At 34.6% G+C, this 17978-nt stretch overlaps 3 protein-coding genes across 5 annotated transcripts in view; 1 reads left to right on the forward strand and 2 right to left on the reverse strand.

Annotated features, from left to right (window-relative positions):
• The window catches only part of LOC136026879 (TGF-beta-activated kinase 1 and MAP3K7-binding protein 1-like), a 42974-nt gene extending 40941 nt beyond the window's left edge, over nucleotides 1-2033 (reverse strand). Inside the window, exon 1 of the mRNA XM_065703675.1 lies at nucleotides 1893-2033. The gene's annotated coding sequence lies outside the window, so the exon portion shown is untranslated. The remainder of the gene's footprint in view (nucleotides 1-1892) is intronic.
• LOC136026884 (BOS complex subunit TMEM147-like) overlaps nucleotides 1-17978 on the reverse strand; it is a 344819-nt gene that overhangs the window by 74982 nt on the left and 251859 nt on the right. The window lies entirely within an intron of this gene.
• Nucleotides 1-17978, forward strand: part of LOC136026878 (molybdenum cofactor biosynthesis protein 1-like) — a 43855-nt gene that overhangs the window by 11768 nt on the left and 14109 nt on the right. For all 3 annotated transcript variants that reach the window (XM_065703671.1, XM_065703672.1, XM_065703673.1), the window contains exons 2-5: nucleotides 979-1146; nucleotides 5662-5888; nucleotides 8433-8803; nucleotides 13218-13303. In XM_065703671.1, the coding sequence (XP_065559743.1) occupies nucleotides 979-1146; nucleotides 5662-5888; nucleotides 8433-8803; nucleotides 13218-13303 (852 nt within the window). The remainder of the gene's footprint in view (nucleotides 1-978; nucleotides 1147-5661; nucleotides 5889-8432; nucleotides 8804-13217; nucleotides 13304-17978) is intronic.

The raw sequence follows: 17978 nt of genomic DNA on the forward strand, positions 1-17978 counted from the left end.
CTTCCTGGGTGTTCTAAACCTGAATGGAAAGTGGAGAAGTATTGGTTTTTTTCTTTTTTTTATCTCGAGTTGCTCTTTCGTGAGAACAAAATGAGTAGACACACCATTGCGTTCATCAAGAATAATCGGTACTTCCGCATTAGCCAGTACACACTCGAAAAGTGAAGTTAGGTTAATCCTAATGAAATATATCGAAATATAATGAAAACATAAAACTTTATTCTATATAATAATATGATTAGGACTATATATTTGCACATTAGAGGGGAATGGGGGTAAGGTAACCTAACCTTACCCCACCCCCTAATGTGCAAATATGTAGCCGAAATTATACAAGTACAATGCATCCTGTCACTCGTCATTTGTCTTTGTGGCTATGAAACCGGTTTTCTTAGATCTTACATTCAGCAAACTTCTCGAGTGTACGAATATTAGCCCAAACTATACAAGTAGAATGCATTCTGTCACCAGTCATTTGTGTTTGTGGCTATGAAACCGGTTTTCTTGGATCTTAGGTTTAGCTAACTTGTCGAGTGTATACTGGCTAATACATAAGTACCCAGTAATCTTTGAAACCTCGTCAATAAGCTGTATACCTACATTATTCTTGAATAAATGGAAATTTTGAAATATATATAATAAATTTTGAAATATATATAATATATAATAATATAATAATGGACAAAGCTTTAAGACAGTAAATTAGATAAAATAATAAATCTTATCTAAAATATCTAAAATTATTCCTAAACAACTTACCTGAAAATATACACTGGGGGGGCATCTGGGTTTATAGCCCTACTTGTTTTTGTTTTTTCATATTTATACCCCTGCCTCCCAAAAAGAGTTCCTGTGTGTACCTGTGTTTACAATATCCTTCTGTTCTGTTTCCTGCTCTGTACTAACCATTAATTTTTGATTAGTTTATTTATCTTTGCCTAATTAATTTATCTTTAGTTAACTAAAAGATCTTTTCAGGTCAGTATTGCATGCCTGCAGAAGGCGTGGACCTTACTCCAAAAGCTAAACTACTAACAACAGAAGAAATTCTAAAGATCGCCCAGTTATTTGTCCAAGAAGGAGTGGATAAAATAAGATTAACTGGTGGGGAACCCACAATCAGGCCTGATATAATTGAAATAGTCAGTATGTATTCATGGTATATTTTTAAGTTGTTTAATTTTAGCTTGCTCTAGATATGAATTTAAGAAACCATTGAAAAGCGAACGGTGTCAATAGAAGCTAAGACTCTAAAAAACAAAATAGTGATAATAATATGCTTTTTTTATGCCCGGGTGATCGCATTGAACCAGTAGTCGTAGAATATTAAGAAAATGTCAATTTGAAAGGAAGTTAAAAATTTTTCAGTGTCCTTTTTTAGGGAAAAAAGAGGTTGTCCCACAGCATAGGGTCAATTTTTGCCTTTTTTTGTTCCAAAACTATGATTTTGGCCAATAATGGCAAAAATCCTGTAATGTGAACGCTCTGAGGTATGTAGTCAATTTAGAACTGCTGAAGAGCAATTTTTTTATATAAATTCTCGGTTTCCAAGGTCATACTGCCGCATGGTCCCTATAGTCCCACTCGTCCCTATAGTCCATGCAAAACGAACTTTTTTTTTTATAAACGCCTAGTACGGTAATATTAACGGTTGCACGGTATTCTGAAGTTGTGTACTAACCGTGAATGAGGGGGGGGGCGATAATTGGATGCTTTTTAGGGTGTGATGAGGGTTAAAGCCTCAAATTTTAGATCCAAATTTTTAAACCTTTGATGCGAGACCTTTCAGATCTATATATAGATTGAATTGGCCCCCTAACCTTCCTTCATGTGGATAAATATACGTAGACTAAACTTGCTCTTCTTGTTAAAATGAAAAAAAAGGTTCTTACCAAAATATCCGGAAATATCCTTTGATCCTCTTGCACACTCAGCCATCAGTCTTCGTCTCTTATCCATTCTATGCTTATGTTTAGAATTTTATCCATTTTGAAATTTTAGCTACAAAGCTACTTTTCAATCTGTCATTGTGAATAGACAAATAGCTATAACTGTGTTACCGAAATATAACTGTGTTATTTGGTAAGAAAGGAAAGAAAATTTTGAGAAATATTTAGGATGTGAACATGATATTAAAAATGAACATATAAATAGTTGGATGTGTAGACAGATATTTATTCCCATATAGTCAACAAATGATAGTGAACAACAACAGTACATTCAACATCATGTACGCCGGCTCTGTACGTAACATCATCTCATGCGTAAGATTCCATAGGTGGGAATGCAAGGAGAAAGAGAAAAAAAAACTAAAAAAAGAGAAAACAAGAAAGAAATAAAAACAACACAATAAAAGCAGACACAAAACAAACAATCAGCCGCCCACCACTGACTACCCGCCGAAAACCAAGCCGGAACAAAGTGTCTTGCACAATAAAGAATGGTACGCACAATTCCAACATGACCCAGCGACATCCATTGCCCGAGGGAGTTAAGGAAAAAATTAATAAATAAAGAAGTAAAAAAAGAAATTAGAAAAAAAATCCAGAGATTAAAAATGTTTTTACAATTTTTTAAAGGCACCAAACGAGTGACTCGTCTTAGTCAACTCGGTGAAGTGCTCCAGGCTGATTGAGGAGTAGTCAGGGGCGTTGAAAAACTAGTTTTTGCAATGAAAGTAATGAGCAAAGTTTAAACTTAAAAAGGACAGAAATTATTGTTTGTACTAGAAGGCTGTCGCACCCCTCAGCCTAACGCTCTTTACGCTTAATTTTGAACTCCGTCTCAACGCTTGAATTTTGATTGCTTTAACACAAGAATAATGTCATAAAAGTTTACCTTTTTTTATCGCAAGGCTCACGGAACAACCGGACTCATTTAGTCGCATTTGCTTCAGACCGTGTAATTGTGTAGCTAAAAATTTTGAAAGATATTTGACAAATGAAAATCTTGCAATTACCAGCAGGTTGTATTTGCTGCAGTCTGAATTTTGCCAAAGAAGCTTAGCGCTTATGAGACACTTGATACTCTGAAACACAGAAAGGGCACTCACTCTTCACAGTAAAGCTCAACTTTTTAATCAAAAGGCTTCGTATATGCTTCTTATGATACATATCAGTATATTATATTATTGTATTATGCCATATTTTATCACTCCTTTTTTTAATCTTTTTCAACTTATCTATTAATCGATATTGTATAATAATAATATATTATATATTATAAAATATTATATAATCACATCGATATTACAACCGGCATTATATCGTTTTATGATGTTTTATTTTATCACAACCATTTTTGATTAATTCGGGTCGTCGTGCTCACAAAATAAAGCAAAAAATCAAAAATATTGAATTTGAGCTACAACTCTAAGAGCTTTTCTTACTCTTCCACCAAAAACCACCACAACCAGCTCTGGTCTAGATTAAATCCACCAATAGCTCCTTTTAGATCAGCACCTTCCTCAAACTTAGTGGCAAGCAATTGGGACTGAGAGGAGCGCAACTCCCTCATGTTTTCATTGGTTTGGTTTTTGAATTTTAAGCTTAAAACCAAATTAAGTTGCCTTTTACTTTCATTTGAAAAGCTTGCTTCATTTTAATTAACAAAAATCGGCCGAAATTTGGCCAGTTTCACTGAGTGGACGCAACTTGTAGTTTGGCCTAAACGGAAACTTGAAAAGAAAGAGGGCGATGGTGTAGTCTCAAAAGCTAAAAAGTAAAATGATTTAATGCAAGAGGAATGAGACCGAATTATTTCATTTTTCTTATCCGTTTAAGTTCCCATTACCATTATCCCCATCAGTTCCTATTAACCATTACCATTTAGCTTCCCATTACCATTAAGTACCATTTTCTCGACTATCTCGCTGTCTTCAAATTAATATTTTGTCAATTGACTTCGACAAATCCTTACGCATATAGGTACACAGGTCCAACTCTATGCCAGGGGGAGTATCAGAGTATTTTCTTAATGAGGAGAGAGATCACAGCACTTTCAACTGAAAGGCAGAGGCGGAATAAAAAAAAAGCAAAAAAGCAGGATTACCTGTTTTTTTTCGAATTCTGTAGTGATATTCTTGGAGAAATTTCACGGAAGAGGATCCCTCTCGCCTGCATTTAGACGTGATCGTTCATTGTTCTAAGGTTCGGATTCTGAAGCACTATGTCGACAAAAGTCGTTTATTGTCTGCTGTTTTGTAAAAGCAAAGTGCTAAGAACCATAGAGTTAGTTTTGAACCCTTTTGTAATTTTTTTTGGGGGATTTTTTTTTGGATGCATTTGACTGATTTTTTTTTTACTGGCACGACACTTAATGAGAAATTTAAGTTAAGGTGATACAATATCCTAAAAATGATTCTGCGAGCCACGGCATCGGCTGACCGTCTCAAAGACACAGTACTTTCTATTTATTCTTTATTATACTTGTGAATGTTTTTCTATTCCTATGAACTCTGTATCGCATGAAGATCTTTTTTCTTGCCTTTGATGGTTGAAGAGCTTCTACCACAACACCACAAGACAAGAAAGTTTATCTTCACTTACACTGTTGGCAATTGAAAGGGTAGAAATTCACCTTGATAAGAGTTAAATGAATTTAATGTGCAAAAAGGTAAACAACTGCACTTTCTATAACAAGTTTTTGCAATACAGAACCAAAATACTGATTTCTTTATTACAGGATTGAGTGTGCATTGTAAGTTTAACTTATATGTACATTACATTTTATGTACATTAGTGAATTCTCCCTGCGCCTAGATATCATCGGGATTTGTCGAGAATCTGTAGTTTGACTATGAAGTTTGATTGAAAAGACGGCGAAATTTTTCCTTCTTTTTGTTTGCGAGTTTTTCAGTAAAAACGAGGGGCACCGCAGGGGACTCCCAAAGTGTCAAAATTACTCAAATGATAATTACTTTGAACGAATTTTTAGCGTTTCCGAGCAGGTATTTTTAGAAAATTATAGGGACCGCCCTTTCCTGAACCTCTGTCCGTTTAAACGAAAAAAACAAACTTCGCATTTTATTATGATATAAGTTCATTAAAACTGAATATCTTTATCTCCAACACAAAACAAAGAAAGTTAAATCGTTTTCCTAAGATTCCTGGGAAAGTAGATATTGGGTTATAGTTTTTTACCGTTTATTTGGATCTGTTATTTGTAAGCTGTGGCAAAACTGCCCAATTAAACAGTTTGGCCATACGAACTAAAAAAATTATAATGGACGAGATAGGGTGATTCTTTAACGTATCGTATGGCCTTAATGACCGATATTATTGGGCATTCTCTTTTTCTTGCAGGAGAATTACCATTTTATCTCAGAGGAGGTCAGACAGGGGGGATAGGTCAACTAAGAGGAAAGATCTTTGTGTAGCTACTCTCAGGGTCTGTTCAAAGAGGGAGGCAGGGCAAGGTGCCCTGAGTGTTATGATGGACTGCAGCCAGCATTTTTTAAAAAAGGAATTGCATATGACATTTGCCGGTTTATTTAAAATTTTCTGGGGGAAGAAAGATTTTGTTTTTGGATTCCACCAACCCCTGGAACAGTTTAGACCACTGTGTAAACTATATAAACTCCATCTTTCTGGGGAGGGGGCTTGAGGGATCTAGTTTTCCAGGGATATTGATGCATTTGTTCATTTGCCTTTATCATTTTAGGGCGTTTAGCTGACTTGGAAGGACTGAATACAATTGCTATGACAACTAATGGGATTGCATTAGCTAGGAAGCTACCAGAGCTGAAAAAATCGGGACTAAACCTCCTAAATATCTCGCTTGACACATTGATACCTCAGAAGTTCGAATTTATAACCCGTCGGCGTGGCTGGGAACGTGTTATTGAAAGCATTGATCTGGCTATTGAACTGGGATTCAGTCCTGTCAAAGTATGTTGTAAAAAGAAATTATTTCTATTCTAAATTATCGATAAAAGGAGCTGAAAGCTCAAAAATTTTCGAATTTGTCCTGGAGATTTTAATATTAAAGTTGTTTTGAAACATTCACTTTGAAGATTTTTATTTGATTAGATTTTAGAGTGGAGCTCCTGTGGTAATGTTTACTCAAATAAATTAAAAATAATTTAAAAATTTTATATTACAAAACCAATATACAATAACTAGTGAACCTGCTATAAAAAGGCCTTTGAGGTTAGCTGCCAAAAAGGCAAGACTAGCATTGAAAGGGTTTGTTTAATTATTTTTATTTCACTTGAATGAAATGCATTGACTAACCTCATTTTACGTATTAGTCGTTGTTGAACTTTGTTGAAGTAAGGATGCTAGGACTGATTTCTTTTTTTATATAAATATATATATATATTTTTTTAGTTTTAATGGTCCTATTTTACTGTAAATTTCTTTTATATTTTTATTGTGCTATGCTTAAGATGGCCCTTGGATATAGGGTCGAAATGTTCATTTAAAGTTTGGAATTTCGCTGTCTTACGGAAAAAAATAGCCTATTGTTCTACTTATTATTTGTTGTTTACTCCACGTATACTACCTCAAGACTTAAAAAGTAGACATGTGGGACTCAAAAACATGGGTATAGCGACTGGCATATCATATATAGAAACTGGCTTATGGCCTTTCCAAAGAATAGCTCTCTTTAATTATTTAGATTCTGCATTAAATTAGCTTTAGCATGGAATATTGACAATTTTTTTCTCATAATATTTTGTATAGACATGTTACTCCTTTTGCTTTAAAAATAATGTTTTTTTGCATTCAGACCAATAGCCTGCGTAGTGCAGTTACAGATCTCCTAATTCTTTGCCTTTGGCCGGGAGTGCTAAGCATGACTGGGGGTGAATCACCCGATTTCTATGTAGAATTTAAAAGCTTTTATTTTATCACCAATTTTTTTTGTTATTGTTACCAATATTACCTTCACCAATATTAGTTCTGAATCAAAATTAAAGTTCCTTTCCCATGAAATACAGGCAAAAAATTGTCAAGTTGACTACAAAACTTTTGAGTCTAAAAGTATAATTTCCCACTATTATTAACAACATTACGATTACCATTTAGTTTTGAATATTACCATTATTTTCTATTATTGCTAATGGTATTGCATTTACCATTATTTGTTTTGAATCGAAACTTAAGTTCATTTTCCATGGATCAAAGGGGAAAAAATGGACATTGATTATATTTTGAAGTTGATAATAAAAGTTGTGAATCTATTACTATTACTATTATCAATATTACCACTACTGTTATTAGTTTTGAATTAAAATTAAAGTGCCCTTCCCATGAAAAATACAAGAAAAAACAGGAAAAAAAAATATTCAAGAAAATACAAGAAAAAATATTCAAATACAAGAAAAAAGGGACATGAATTATACTGTCAAGTCGATTAAAATTGTTTTGGGTTTATCACCATAATTTTCCATTATTGTTGTCAAGTACAATACAACATCTTTGAGTTAATTAACATTATTTTCCATTATTTCTACCAATCTTGCCATCACCATTACTAGTTTCGAATCAAAAATAAACTGCCTTTCCCCTTCATTGTACCATTACCACTACTGGTTTTGAACCAAATTATGACAGTTTCTTATGGAATGCAGATAGAAAAGAGACGTGAATTATATTTTCTGGTAAATTACAGAAGTTTTGGGTTTATTATTGTTTTCCTCCATTGTTATCATTATTAATTAATTAATTAATTTAGAATAAAATATTTTAGTTATAATACAGGTAACTCCTTTTTTGCAATATTCTGGAGATAAATATGATTTCAAATTCTAATTAGATTATGAGAGTTTTTATTTGTTACCAGTTATATTTATTTTTTATATTAGAATAAAAATATAAAAGTTTCCGTATACTTTAAGTAACTTTACTTAAAGATACTTAGAATCGGATGGATATTAATTCAAGCGCAAACAAATTGTTCAACTTAAACTCTGCGGGTCACTTTCGAAACTTTCATAGTGGGCCTCTTGACCACGAGCAACGCGTGGGCCACTCCTGCTATATTGCAATTTTAAGAAGGCTACGCGTGAGACCCCCCCCCCAAAAGTGCAGGACCTTGGGTAGGCATTGGTTTCTACACCCTCTAGTGCCAGCCCTGTTTTATGAGTGGAAGATAATAGGCCGCTAAAGCTGTGGATTGACTAAACCCCCCCCCCCCTAGAAGAATTTCTAGATTTATAAAGGGTTTTTCCTGGTTAGCTCAATTAATGTATTCCAACTTTTGTTTAGGTTAATTGCGTGATAATGCGTGGTTTAGATGATGATGAAATATTGAACTTTGGGTAGGCACCCGTTTCAGCACCCTCTTGTGCCAGCCCTGTTTTATGAGTGGAAGATAATAGGCCGCTAAAGCTATGGATTGACTAAACTTCCCCCTAGAAGAATTTCTAGATCTATAAAGGGTTTTTCCTGGTTAGCTCAATTAATATATACCAACTTTTTTTTTAGGTTAATTGCGTGGTAATGCGTGGTTTAAATGATGATGAAATATTGAACTTTGTCAAATTCACTGAAAATAGAAGCGTTGACGTAAGATTCATTGAATATATGCCCTTTGACGGTAATAAATGGAATAATAAAAAAATGGTTCCCTATAAAGATATGCTCAATATGATTAAAGTAGAGTTTCCAGAGTTAGAACGGCAAGAAGATGTGAAGAATGATACGTCGAAAGCATATAAAGTACCTGGATTCAAAGGACAAATTGGATTTATAACCTCTATGACTGACAATTTTTGTGGCTCTTGCAATAGATTGAGGCTTACTGCAGATGGAAATTTGAAAGTCTGTCTTTTCGGAAAGTCAGAAGTATCACTAATGTGAGTATCCTCTTATGTAGCGTTTAACACTTGTATGGGATCTTAGTATTAGTATCTTATCTTATTAGTATCTTAGTAAAATCTTAGAATCTTAGTAAAATCTTAGTATATATATATATATATATATATATATATATATATATATATATATATATATATATATATATATATATATATATATATATATATATATATATATATATATTTCTAAAGGGCTTAGAGATAGAAAAACAAAACAGTAGCATCAAATTAAGAAGATAATTATGTCGTGGAAAGATGGTATTGGATTGCCTAATGTGAATCACTAATGTGAGTATCCTGTTATGTAGCGTTTAACATTTGTATGGTATGTCGATAAAATTGTCAAATGTTTGACTAATTCGATAGGTAAAAGATAAATTTTTCTCTTCAATGCACCCTTCAACTTTGTTTCTAAGTATAATAATTGTTGATATCACAAAAATTTTATTTGTAATCCTTAAAGGGGTCCTTATAATGATACAGTATTCCTTGCTGTATAGCTAAGATTGAAGCATACCGTTCAATTTAAAATTTAATCAAATTTATTATTTAACAATCATCTCTTCCAAACGCATGAATTTGTCACAATAAACTCCTTAATTTAGTAATTTTTAAGTTATTTAATTTTTCAATATTGCCAGTAGTTCGCGGTTCACAGTTGGAGTTGAAGCGCCAAATGTCAAAATGTAGTGTATCAACAAAAGTCCAAAAAATTGTACTGAACCCTTTCAACCCGGTCGTAACTGCATTATTGACAGGACCAGCAACTTAATATTTTTTGAGGATTTTCTTACTGTTTAGTTTTATCGGTTTGGAAACTTGGTTAACCATTCAATTTGTGGCTTCGTATAGTTAGCTATTCATTCTTCCCACGTATTATGTCTTTAGAAAAAATCTGCGTATGCAGTCTCTCAGGGCTGCAGTAAAGAGTAAGGAAAATTTATGAGAGTGGGACCTGACGTTAGTGTTAAAAAGAAAAATCACCAACGCCATCTAGCATTTGGCGATCTGTTTCTTTCTCAGCCTATCTTAAACCGTTGCATACTTGTCTTTCAAGTACTTGAAAATATAAGGGAGAGTATAGGCAGCAGAATTATAACACTAATAGACTTACCAACTAACGACAACTAGCATAGGTAACCTGCCAAAATTTTCTCAAGCCAACACAGGCCCACTTTCTGCAGACCGGATTCTGCCAAATTCATTCTTGAAAAAAGAGATTAATTATCAGTTAACAGAAGCTTCAGCATTAATCCTATAATTTTAAAGATTAATTATATCAATTATCTAAATTTCTTACTCTTTGAATTAAGGGATTTTGTTAATTTAGAAATTTATTTAATCAATTAATTGAGAAATTTAATTGAGGCTATTAATATGTCATTATAAAAAGTAAGTGATTACTTTTTTTTAATTTAATTACTTAATTAAAACATGCAACCTAACAGCCTTTGTGTTCTTTTGGCCTCAGGTGACTGCGTCCTGTAATTAGTTGTTACTATAGAATTAATGTCCTGTAATTACTACAGGACTTTTGTAGACTGTATAGGACCTTAATTACTATTAGAATCCTGTAATTAATGTCCTGTAATGTCCTGTAATTACTTAATTCGTCCTGTAATTACTATCGAATAGCTTGAAAAAATCGAAGGAAGGAAATAGAGGTAGTTTCCCATAAAGCAGAATGAGTCAATAATACCGATTTGAGAAAATTAAAAAGGATAATGCCAAACTAAAAAGATGTGAATAATAGATTGAAATGCAACAGCCGAAAAACTTCTAGGTCCTCCACCGGGAAACATCCTTAATGCATGGCCTCCACCTTCGAGGAGTGGTGACTCGTGTGGTGATTATAAAACTAAAACATCTTTCCCATATGTTGGCCTCGGCTGGCTTTGTGCTGTGATGAGTTGATTAGGCCCTAAATACCCAAGTGAAAAATTAAGCAGAATTAATCAGTAGCACTGACATGAGCAAATTAAAAAAGAACAATATCAAAGCAAAACAGAAATGAACAATGGATAGGAGTGCAATGTGTAAATCGGTGCTTGTAAAATTCGACATCTGCCGTAAGCCTCCCTAATACAAGGCCTTCTCCCTCGAAAAGTGGTGGTCTTTTGGAGAAATCCGGTGAAACCTTGGAAATTTGGGATAATGGAAGCACTTATTATCGAATTGCCTAACTTATAGCAATTGCCCTGAGTACTGTGGGGAGGTTGAGATCCTCAAAGACATAACAAAATAGCTCTCTTAAAATTTTAATAGGATGTGTTTTGGGAATGATGGACATGAGGTGGGGGGTTCTGGGTGCCCTTCATTCATCTTTGACTCTTAAAAAGGACACTAGAACTTCTGACTTCAAATCAAATGAGCCCCATCTGAAGTTAATATGACCACCCGCTCCATAAAAACCTTATAGCCTATGCTGCGGGGTATAACTTGCAACCCTGGTCCTTGAGCTCTGGGGGTTGTGTCCACCCTGGAGGAATTATTATATGGTTTTCGGACTTTTGGAACAAAATGACTATCTCACGATTTCGATCGGATGCGTTGGGGAAAGGAGAATGTGTGTGTGTGTTTGGGGGGGGGGATAAGTGTGTGCCATTACTTTGACCCTTAAAAGAAAACCAAAACTTTACATTTCCAATCAAGCGAACCTCCTTTTAAGATTACACGGCCACCCGTTCCATAAAATCCTCATATGCCCCAGGGCATAACTTAAAATTAGTGTATCCCGGGTTCTGGGGGATTGTTTCAACCCTGAAGGCCTCGTAATGTGATCTTTGGACTATTTTTGAACAAATGGCTATCTCGAAATTTCCTTATGAAATCCAAAAACCTTATCACCCCGGGCATGAATTACAAGGCTAGAAGTCTTTCGATCACTTTTACTCTTAAAAAAAGCACTAGAACTTTTGATGTCCAATCCAATGAGCCCTCCCGAAATTTATAGAACCACCCTATTTATGAAAACCTTATATGCCCCCGGGCATGAATTATAACCCTTGCCCTGAGGGCTGTGGGGAATGGGTTGTTGTCATCAAAGACTTAATTACTGGACCTTTTAACTAAGTTGAACAAAATTGCTATAAAAAATTTGATTGGATGTAATGGGGGAAATAATGGGCATGGGGGGGGTGTCCTCCTGCAATATCTTTCGACCATTAGAAATGACACTAGAACTTTCAGTTTCCAATATAATGAGCTCCTTTCGAAGTTTCTACAGCCCACATCGCTCTTTACTTAGGCAGCACTATTGCACTGCCTATGAATAGAAAACAAACATGTTTTGTTTTAATTTAATACTGTCTCAAGTCAACCTAATGCTATCTTTAAATACTGTCCAACATCATAAAAATGAAGCTGGTATTAATGATAAACATCAAGGTTATCAAATTTATTCCCAAGGAAAACCTTCAATGGGATCTGTACCAACCCTTCATCAGGCTTGTTTAAATTCTTTAACTCAATGCTTTAATCATTAAAGTCCAGAATGTGTAAAGGACTGATGGTGATGTAACCGAAGCTCGTTATAACTTTTTTGCATAGAAATACTTTCCATAAACTGAAAACCCAAGGTTATTTTGACCTTATAATCGTCTTTATTTGGGTGGACAATCAGAAAAATCCTCAGAAAATCTGACAAACCCAATAATCAAATAATTAAATAGTAATGCTAAAAATAAAACTGTTCAGAACAATAATACTGAAAAAAAAAAAAATTAATGCTAATATAAATGGTGAAATAGTGACACTGAATTCTGAAATATATAATGTTGAAGTCTTACGTGATAGTTCAACATTTACAACCGCATATTTGTTTCATGGCTGCAGTCGTTTTATTCAACTTTTAAGTGTTGATGCCATATAACGGTTTATTTTATTTTATATTTATTTTTAAAAATAGATAAAATAGCGGTTTGCTATTTGTATCCACTTCATGATGTGAAAAAGTATACTTGTTAAATCTAGTATTATTAGCCGTGCCGCAAATCTTGCTAAGAAAAGAAGAAACTTTGCTTAAGCTGGCCTGATACGCCTGTCGCTCCGACATGCCTGTCGTCATCATTTTATCAAACTAGCGTTACTGCTTCTGCTAGTAATAACTATTTTTGTCTTGGCCATTAAGTGTCCATGCCGTATGACGGTTGTACCTGTGAAATAGTTTGTACCTGTTTGATGACGTAAAAAAAGATAATTCCAAAAACTAGCACTTGTACTTCTGCCACGATTCTTGCCGAAGCAAGATATTTAAAAAGGAAAAAAAGGTAATTTTTTAACTACGAAATTTAGAGCCTCTCTTCGATGTATTTATCGTCGTGACTTTCTTTGCTAGCTGAAACATATCTTTTTGACATATTAAATTCATCTAGCTTGTATATTTTTGATTTAGGGATGCCATAAGGTCTGGACAAAATGATGAAAGCCTTCTTGAAATAATTGGCAAAGCAGTGGGAAGAAAGAAAAAGCAGCACGCAGGTAGATACTTTTCTTAACAATTTTTTTAAATACTAACATCTTTTCGTTACAGAGCATTCTGAAGAAAATCGCAGATGTTAAAGCAAAAACTGTCCGCTTAGCCGAATAAGAGATAAATTACTTCAGATCCTTAGGAATTCTGTGTGAATTTGGCCCTTAAGTACACAAGTCCTCTTTTTGTTGTTTATTATAAACGACTGGTTCTCAGTATTTTTGCTTTGGTTGTTGTTGAGTTTCATTTGCTAAATTTCATGTTTCTATTTTTTTTTTTATTTCCTCTGTTTTCCTTTTTTTGTAGGAATTCTTTGTTAATTTAAATAGGAAATTCTTAGGAAATTTAAAGCGAGCAGAAATTATTCTGTATGTGAAGGGGGTTAACCTCTCCTTAATACCTCGCTTTTTCTCCTAAAGTACTATAGAACTTTTAAAGAAGCTTCTTATTCTAACTCAACCGCCTTGTATTTTAGGCATTCTTAAAGAATTGGGACAAATAACCAAACTTAACCAAACGTCAAAAAGTAAAAATTTAACCGAAAAGCCGAATTTTACGGCCAACGTAACTAAAAATTTATGAACCCATTTCGAAAAAAAAATCTCAAGTGAGAAAAAAATACCATTAAAAGCTGATTCAGGAGCGGTAGATAAATCGGGAATAACATTTAATTTCTACAAACGTTTTAATATTACTGGACAAAAAATGTCTTCATGCGGATGCATATGCATTTATTCGGCTACCGCCTAGAATTCAAGCTGAAAAATTCGGTGCTCTGATCGGTAAAAGTACAAGACATCGTCCGGCACAGGAAGATACACGAGATCCCCCGGGACAGGAGGATACACGAGATCCTCTGGGACAGGAGGATACATGAGATCCTCCTATAGTAGTACATAAAACTTTAATGAATGGCACTATTGGTAATGCTTCAGAAGAAACTTCAAAAGCTAATAGCTCTGGCCGATAAAAGTGCTTTTAAAGTAGATTAGATCCTTCTGCCATTGTACTGCTATAAATATAACGCTTGCAGTGCTTCAGACGGAAGTTCAAAAGCTGATAGCTCTGACCGATGAAATTGTGTTTAAAGTACATCAGATCCTCCTGCTATTACACTGCTTTAAATATACTGCTTGTAGTACTTCAAACGGAAGTTCAAAAGCTGGTAGCTCCGGCCGATAAAATTGTGTTTAAAGTACATCAGATCCTCCTGCTATTACACTGCTATAAATGTACTGCTTGTAGTGCATCAGACGGAACTTCAAAAGCTGGTAGCTCTGGCTGATAAAATTGTGTTTAAAGCACATCAGATTCTTCTGCAAATTTATTACTAAAAATGTTGAAAGAAAATCAAAGCTTTTTATTTATGCATTGGCAAAAATGCACTATCAGGGGGATTTTTTAGACATTTATATAAAAAAACCTTTCTTTTCGAGAAGTTTTGTGGGTAGACCAGTGATGTCGCTTGTAGTCAGATGTGTCAACGAGGATTCATTTAGTAACACTGTTGGGTCGTTGGTCGTTATCGACTAAGGCTACTACAAAAACTCATTGTAGCACTGAGTCGCCCTAGGCCAAAAAAGCTGTGTTCGCTCCTACTTCACCCAATCTGTTGAAAGCTTTACTCTTGAATCCCTCCCCATGAAGAGTTCTTTTAGAATATTCACACCTCATTCCCACGGCCTTCTTTCGTTTGTCCACTGATGGATTTGTATATCGATCCTCCTTCATCCTTGAAAGTTACACATTCACCTTAGCCTGTTCTTTCATTATAGCCCTAGAAAGCGTGGCTGGGCATCTTTTTTCGTATATCGTACTGTTTGATATACGGTCTACCAATCAGCTTTCAACTGCAGAAAAAAAGGCAGTGTGCCTTGACCATTCTACTTTTCACAATATCACTACAGTAAGTGAAGCAATTCACTTCATCGATTTTATCATTATCTACCATCATATCTTCATCATATCATCTCAAATTGATTGAATCACTCGCGAACGACCGAGACTCTTGGCTTACTACAATGATGAGGCTACTGGACACCAGGGAGAGCTGCGATGCTTGAGCCCTGCTACAAGTACCAGTAAGTAGGTACAAGTAAGTATCTTCATTCTAATTTAATCTTAGTCGTAACGACTTTGTCTTCTTAATATGAATTTTCTCACCTATTTTTGTCCCTCTAACACAAAAAACCTCCAAAATTTCACTTGTTTTGCTATAATTTCAATCATGGACACTCATATTCTCTGCATAATCTAGGGCAGCTTTACCTTCCCGTTTGATACCACGTTCTTCAATAGCCGTTATTAGGCTCTTTAGGGCAAAGTCATCAAAATAATCCGTATTAACGGGGATGTAAGCCTAAATCCTAGTCTAAATCTAGTCTAATCCTTCCTAAATCTAGTTTTCTTTGGTAAAGACCTTCCGTAAAGCATCCTTATCAGCTGAATCGTATGCTTTTTAATTACTATAAAACTCAAGATTTTTTAGACTGATATGATCAGACGACTTAGACTTACTTTGTGATATTCTCAATACACTTCTCAGCATTCTTCGTTAAGACGTTTTTCTACAATTATTTATTGGCCATTCTCCCCGATAAACGCCCAAGCCACATCGTTGTTGCAATTTTCGATAAAAAGCCAAGATATGTGAATGATGTGTTTTCTTTAATTTTTATGTCATCCTTGTACTACAGAAGCCGAAAGTTGAAATGGCCGGAGTTTTGAATCGACGCTGATTTGTTCCCGTCGATTATCTACTAATAATATGTCCATATCATGCACCAGATTTATCTTACAGATAGGATTGCTGCTGTTCCGAGTCTCCATGTTTTCTAATTACAAAAAGTTATGCCTTAAATCTTAACTCTGATTGGTCATATTAGAATTATACCATTAAGAATTTAATATTGTTCAACTCTAGACGTTATAAAGAGCATGTATAATTGGTACTGTAGTTGTATATGATTTTTGATTTTTGTTATCAAGTGCGACTATTATGTGACCTGGCCATTACTTGAATATAAATTAGACAAAGGGTTCTTATGGTAAACTCTGCCTTATTTATTCTTTTTATTTATTGAAAGTATTTGAGTCCGAACAAAAGAAGTTTCGCAATAATTTTGTTCGTTTTAAGTTTTAATGCTGCTCCTCACTTTCAGTTTAAAAATCTCGTTTTTTAGATTTAATTTCTGATCGTCTTTAAATAACGCCAGGTTACCTGGCTCCTGCTCCACGGAAAAATCCCCCTCCCCAAAGAAATATCCTCTGGCAATTCAATCCAGATGAAAATTTGTCCCGGACAATTACCCTTAGCATCTACACGCCTAAAATTGAATGTGTAAAGAGAAAGCAAGACATATAAAGAAATTTCGTATATGAATTCTGGCCAATTCACCCAGTGTAAAACTTCCCTTGAAAAGTTCACCCTTTGGAAATTTCCCTCTCCATTAAAAATACCCCCCGTGCAAAATCCTCCCAGCAGAAAATTCGTCCTTTCCTCCCCGCCCAAATTTGCATTCATACTTCCCAACAACAAATAAAATAACGGATAAATTTTTTAACTTACAAACCGTCAGGAGCTGTAGGGGGTCATTTTATCTCTAAAGACATAGTTATTGGGCTTTTCAACTATGCTGAAGAAATAAGCTATCTCAAAATTTTGATCGGGTGATTTTGGGAAAAGAGTGGCATGGGAGGGGGCCTAGTTGCCCTCCAATTTTTTTGGTCATTTGAAAAGGCAATAGTACTTTTCATTTCTGTTAGAATGAGCCCTTTCTTGACATTTGAATCCCAATAGGTCGGTAAGATCACTCTTGAAAAAAAAATAAATAAAAAACAGCAAAAAATAAACAGCAAATAAACGCGCATCCGTGATCTTTCCTCTGACGAAAATTACAAAATTCCGCTGAAAACTCTACGGTAGGGCTCTTTGATATGCTAAATCCGATGGTGTGGTTTTCATTAAATTTCTATGGCTTCGAAGGGATTTTTCCCCCTTTTTTTTCGAAAATCAGACGAATTTTCTCAGGCTCGTAGCTTTTGATGGGTAATACTAAGCTTCATGAAACTTATATATTTGGAATCAGCATATTAAGCCAATTCTATTGGATATATCTATTGGTATCAAAATCTGTTTTTTTAAAGTTTCAGTTACTTTTGAGCCGGGTCGCTCCTTACAGTTTGTTACCACGAACTGTTTGATTACTCATCAAAATCAAACAGTTCGTAGTAACTAACTGTAGTAAGGAGCGACCAGGCTTAATAGTAAACGAAACTCTAAAAAACGGAATTTTGATACTAATAGATACATCAAAAGAATCGGATGTTCATGTTGATTTTAAATATATAAGTTTCATCAAATTTAGTCTTTGTCATCAAAAGTTACGAGCCCGAGAAAATTTGCCTTATTTTGGAAAATAGGGGGATACACCCCCTAAAAGTCATATAATCTTAACGAAAATCACACCATCGCATTCAACGTATCAGAGAACCTTTTTGCAAAAATTTCAAGCTTCTATCTACAAAAATGTGGAATTTCGTATTTTTTGCCAGAAGACCGTTCACGGGTGTTTTTTTTTTCTTTCTTTTTTCTTTTTTTTTCAGGGATCATCGTATTGATCAGGTGGTCCTAGAATGTCGCAAAAGGGCTCATTCTAACGGAAATGAAGAGTTCTAGTACCC

This window comes from Artemia franciscana, chromosome 5, assembly GCF_032884065.1.
Source record: "Artemia franciscana chromosome 5, ASM3288406v1, whole genome shotgun sequence".
In the NCBI taxonomy this organism is placed as follows: Eukaryota; Metazoa; Arthropoda; class Branchiopoda; order Anostraca; family Artemiidae; genus Artemia; species Artemia franciscana.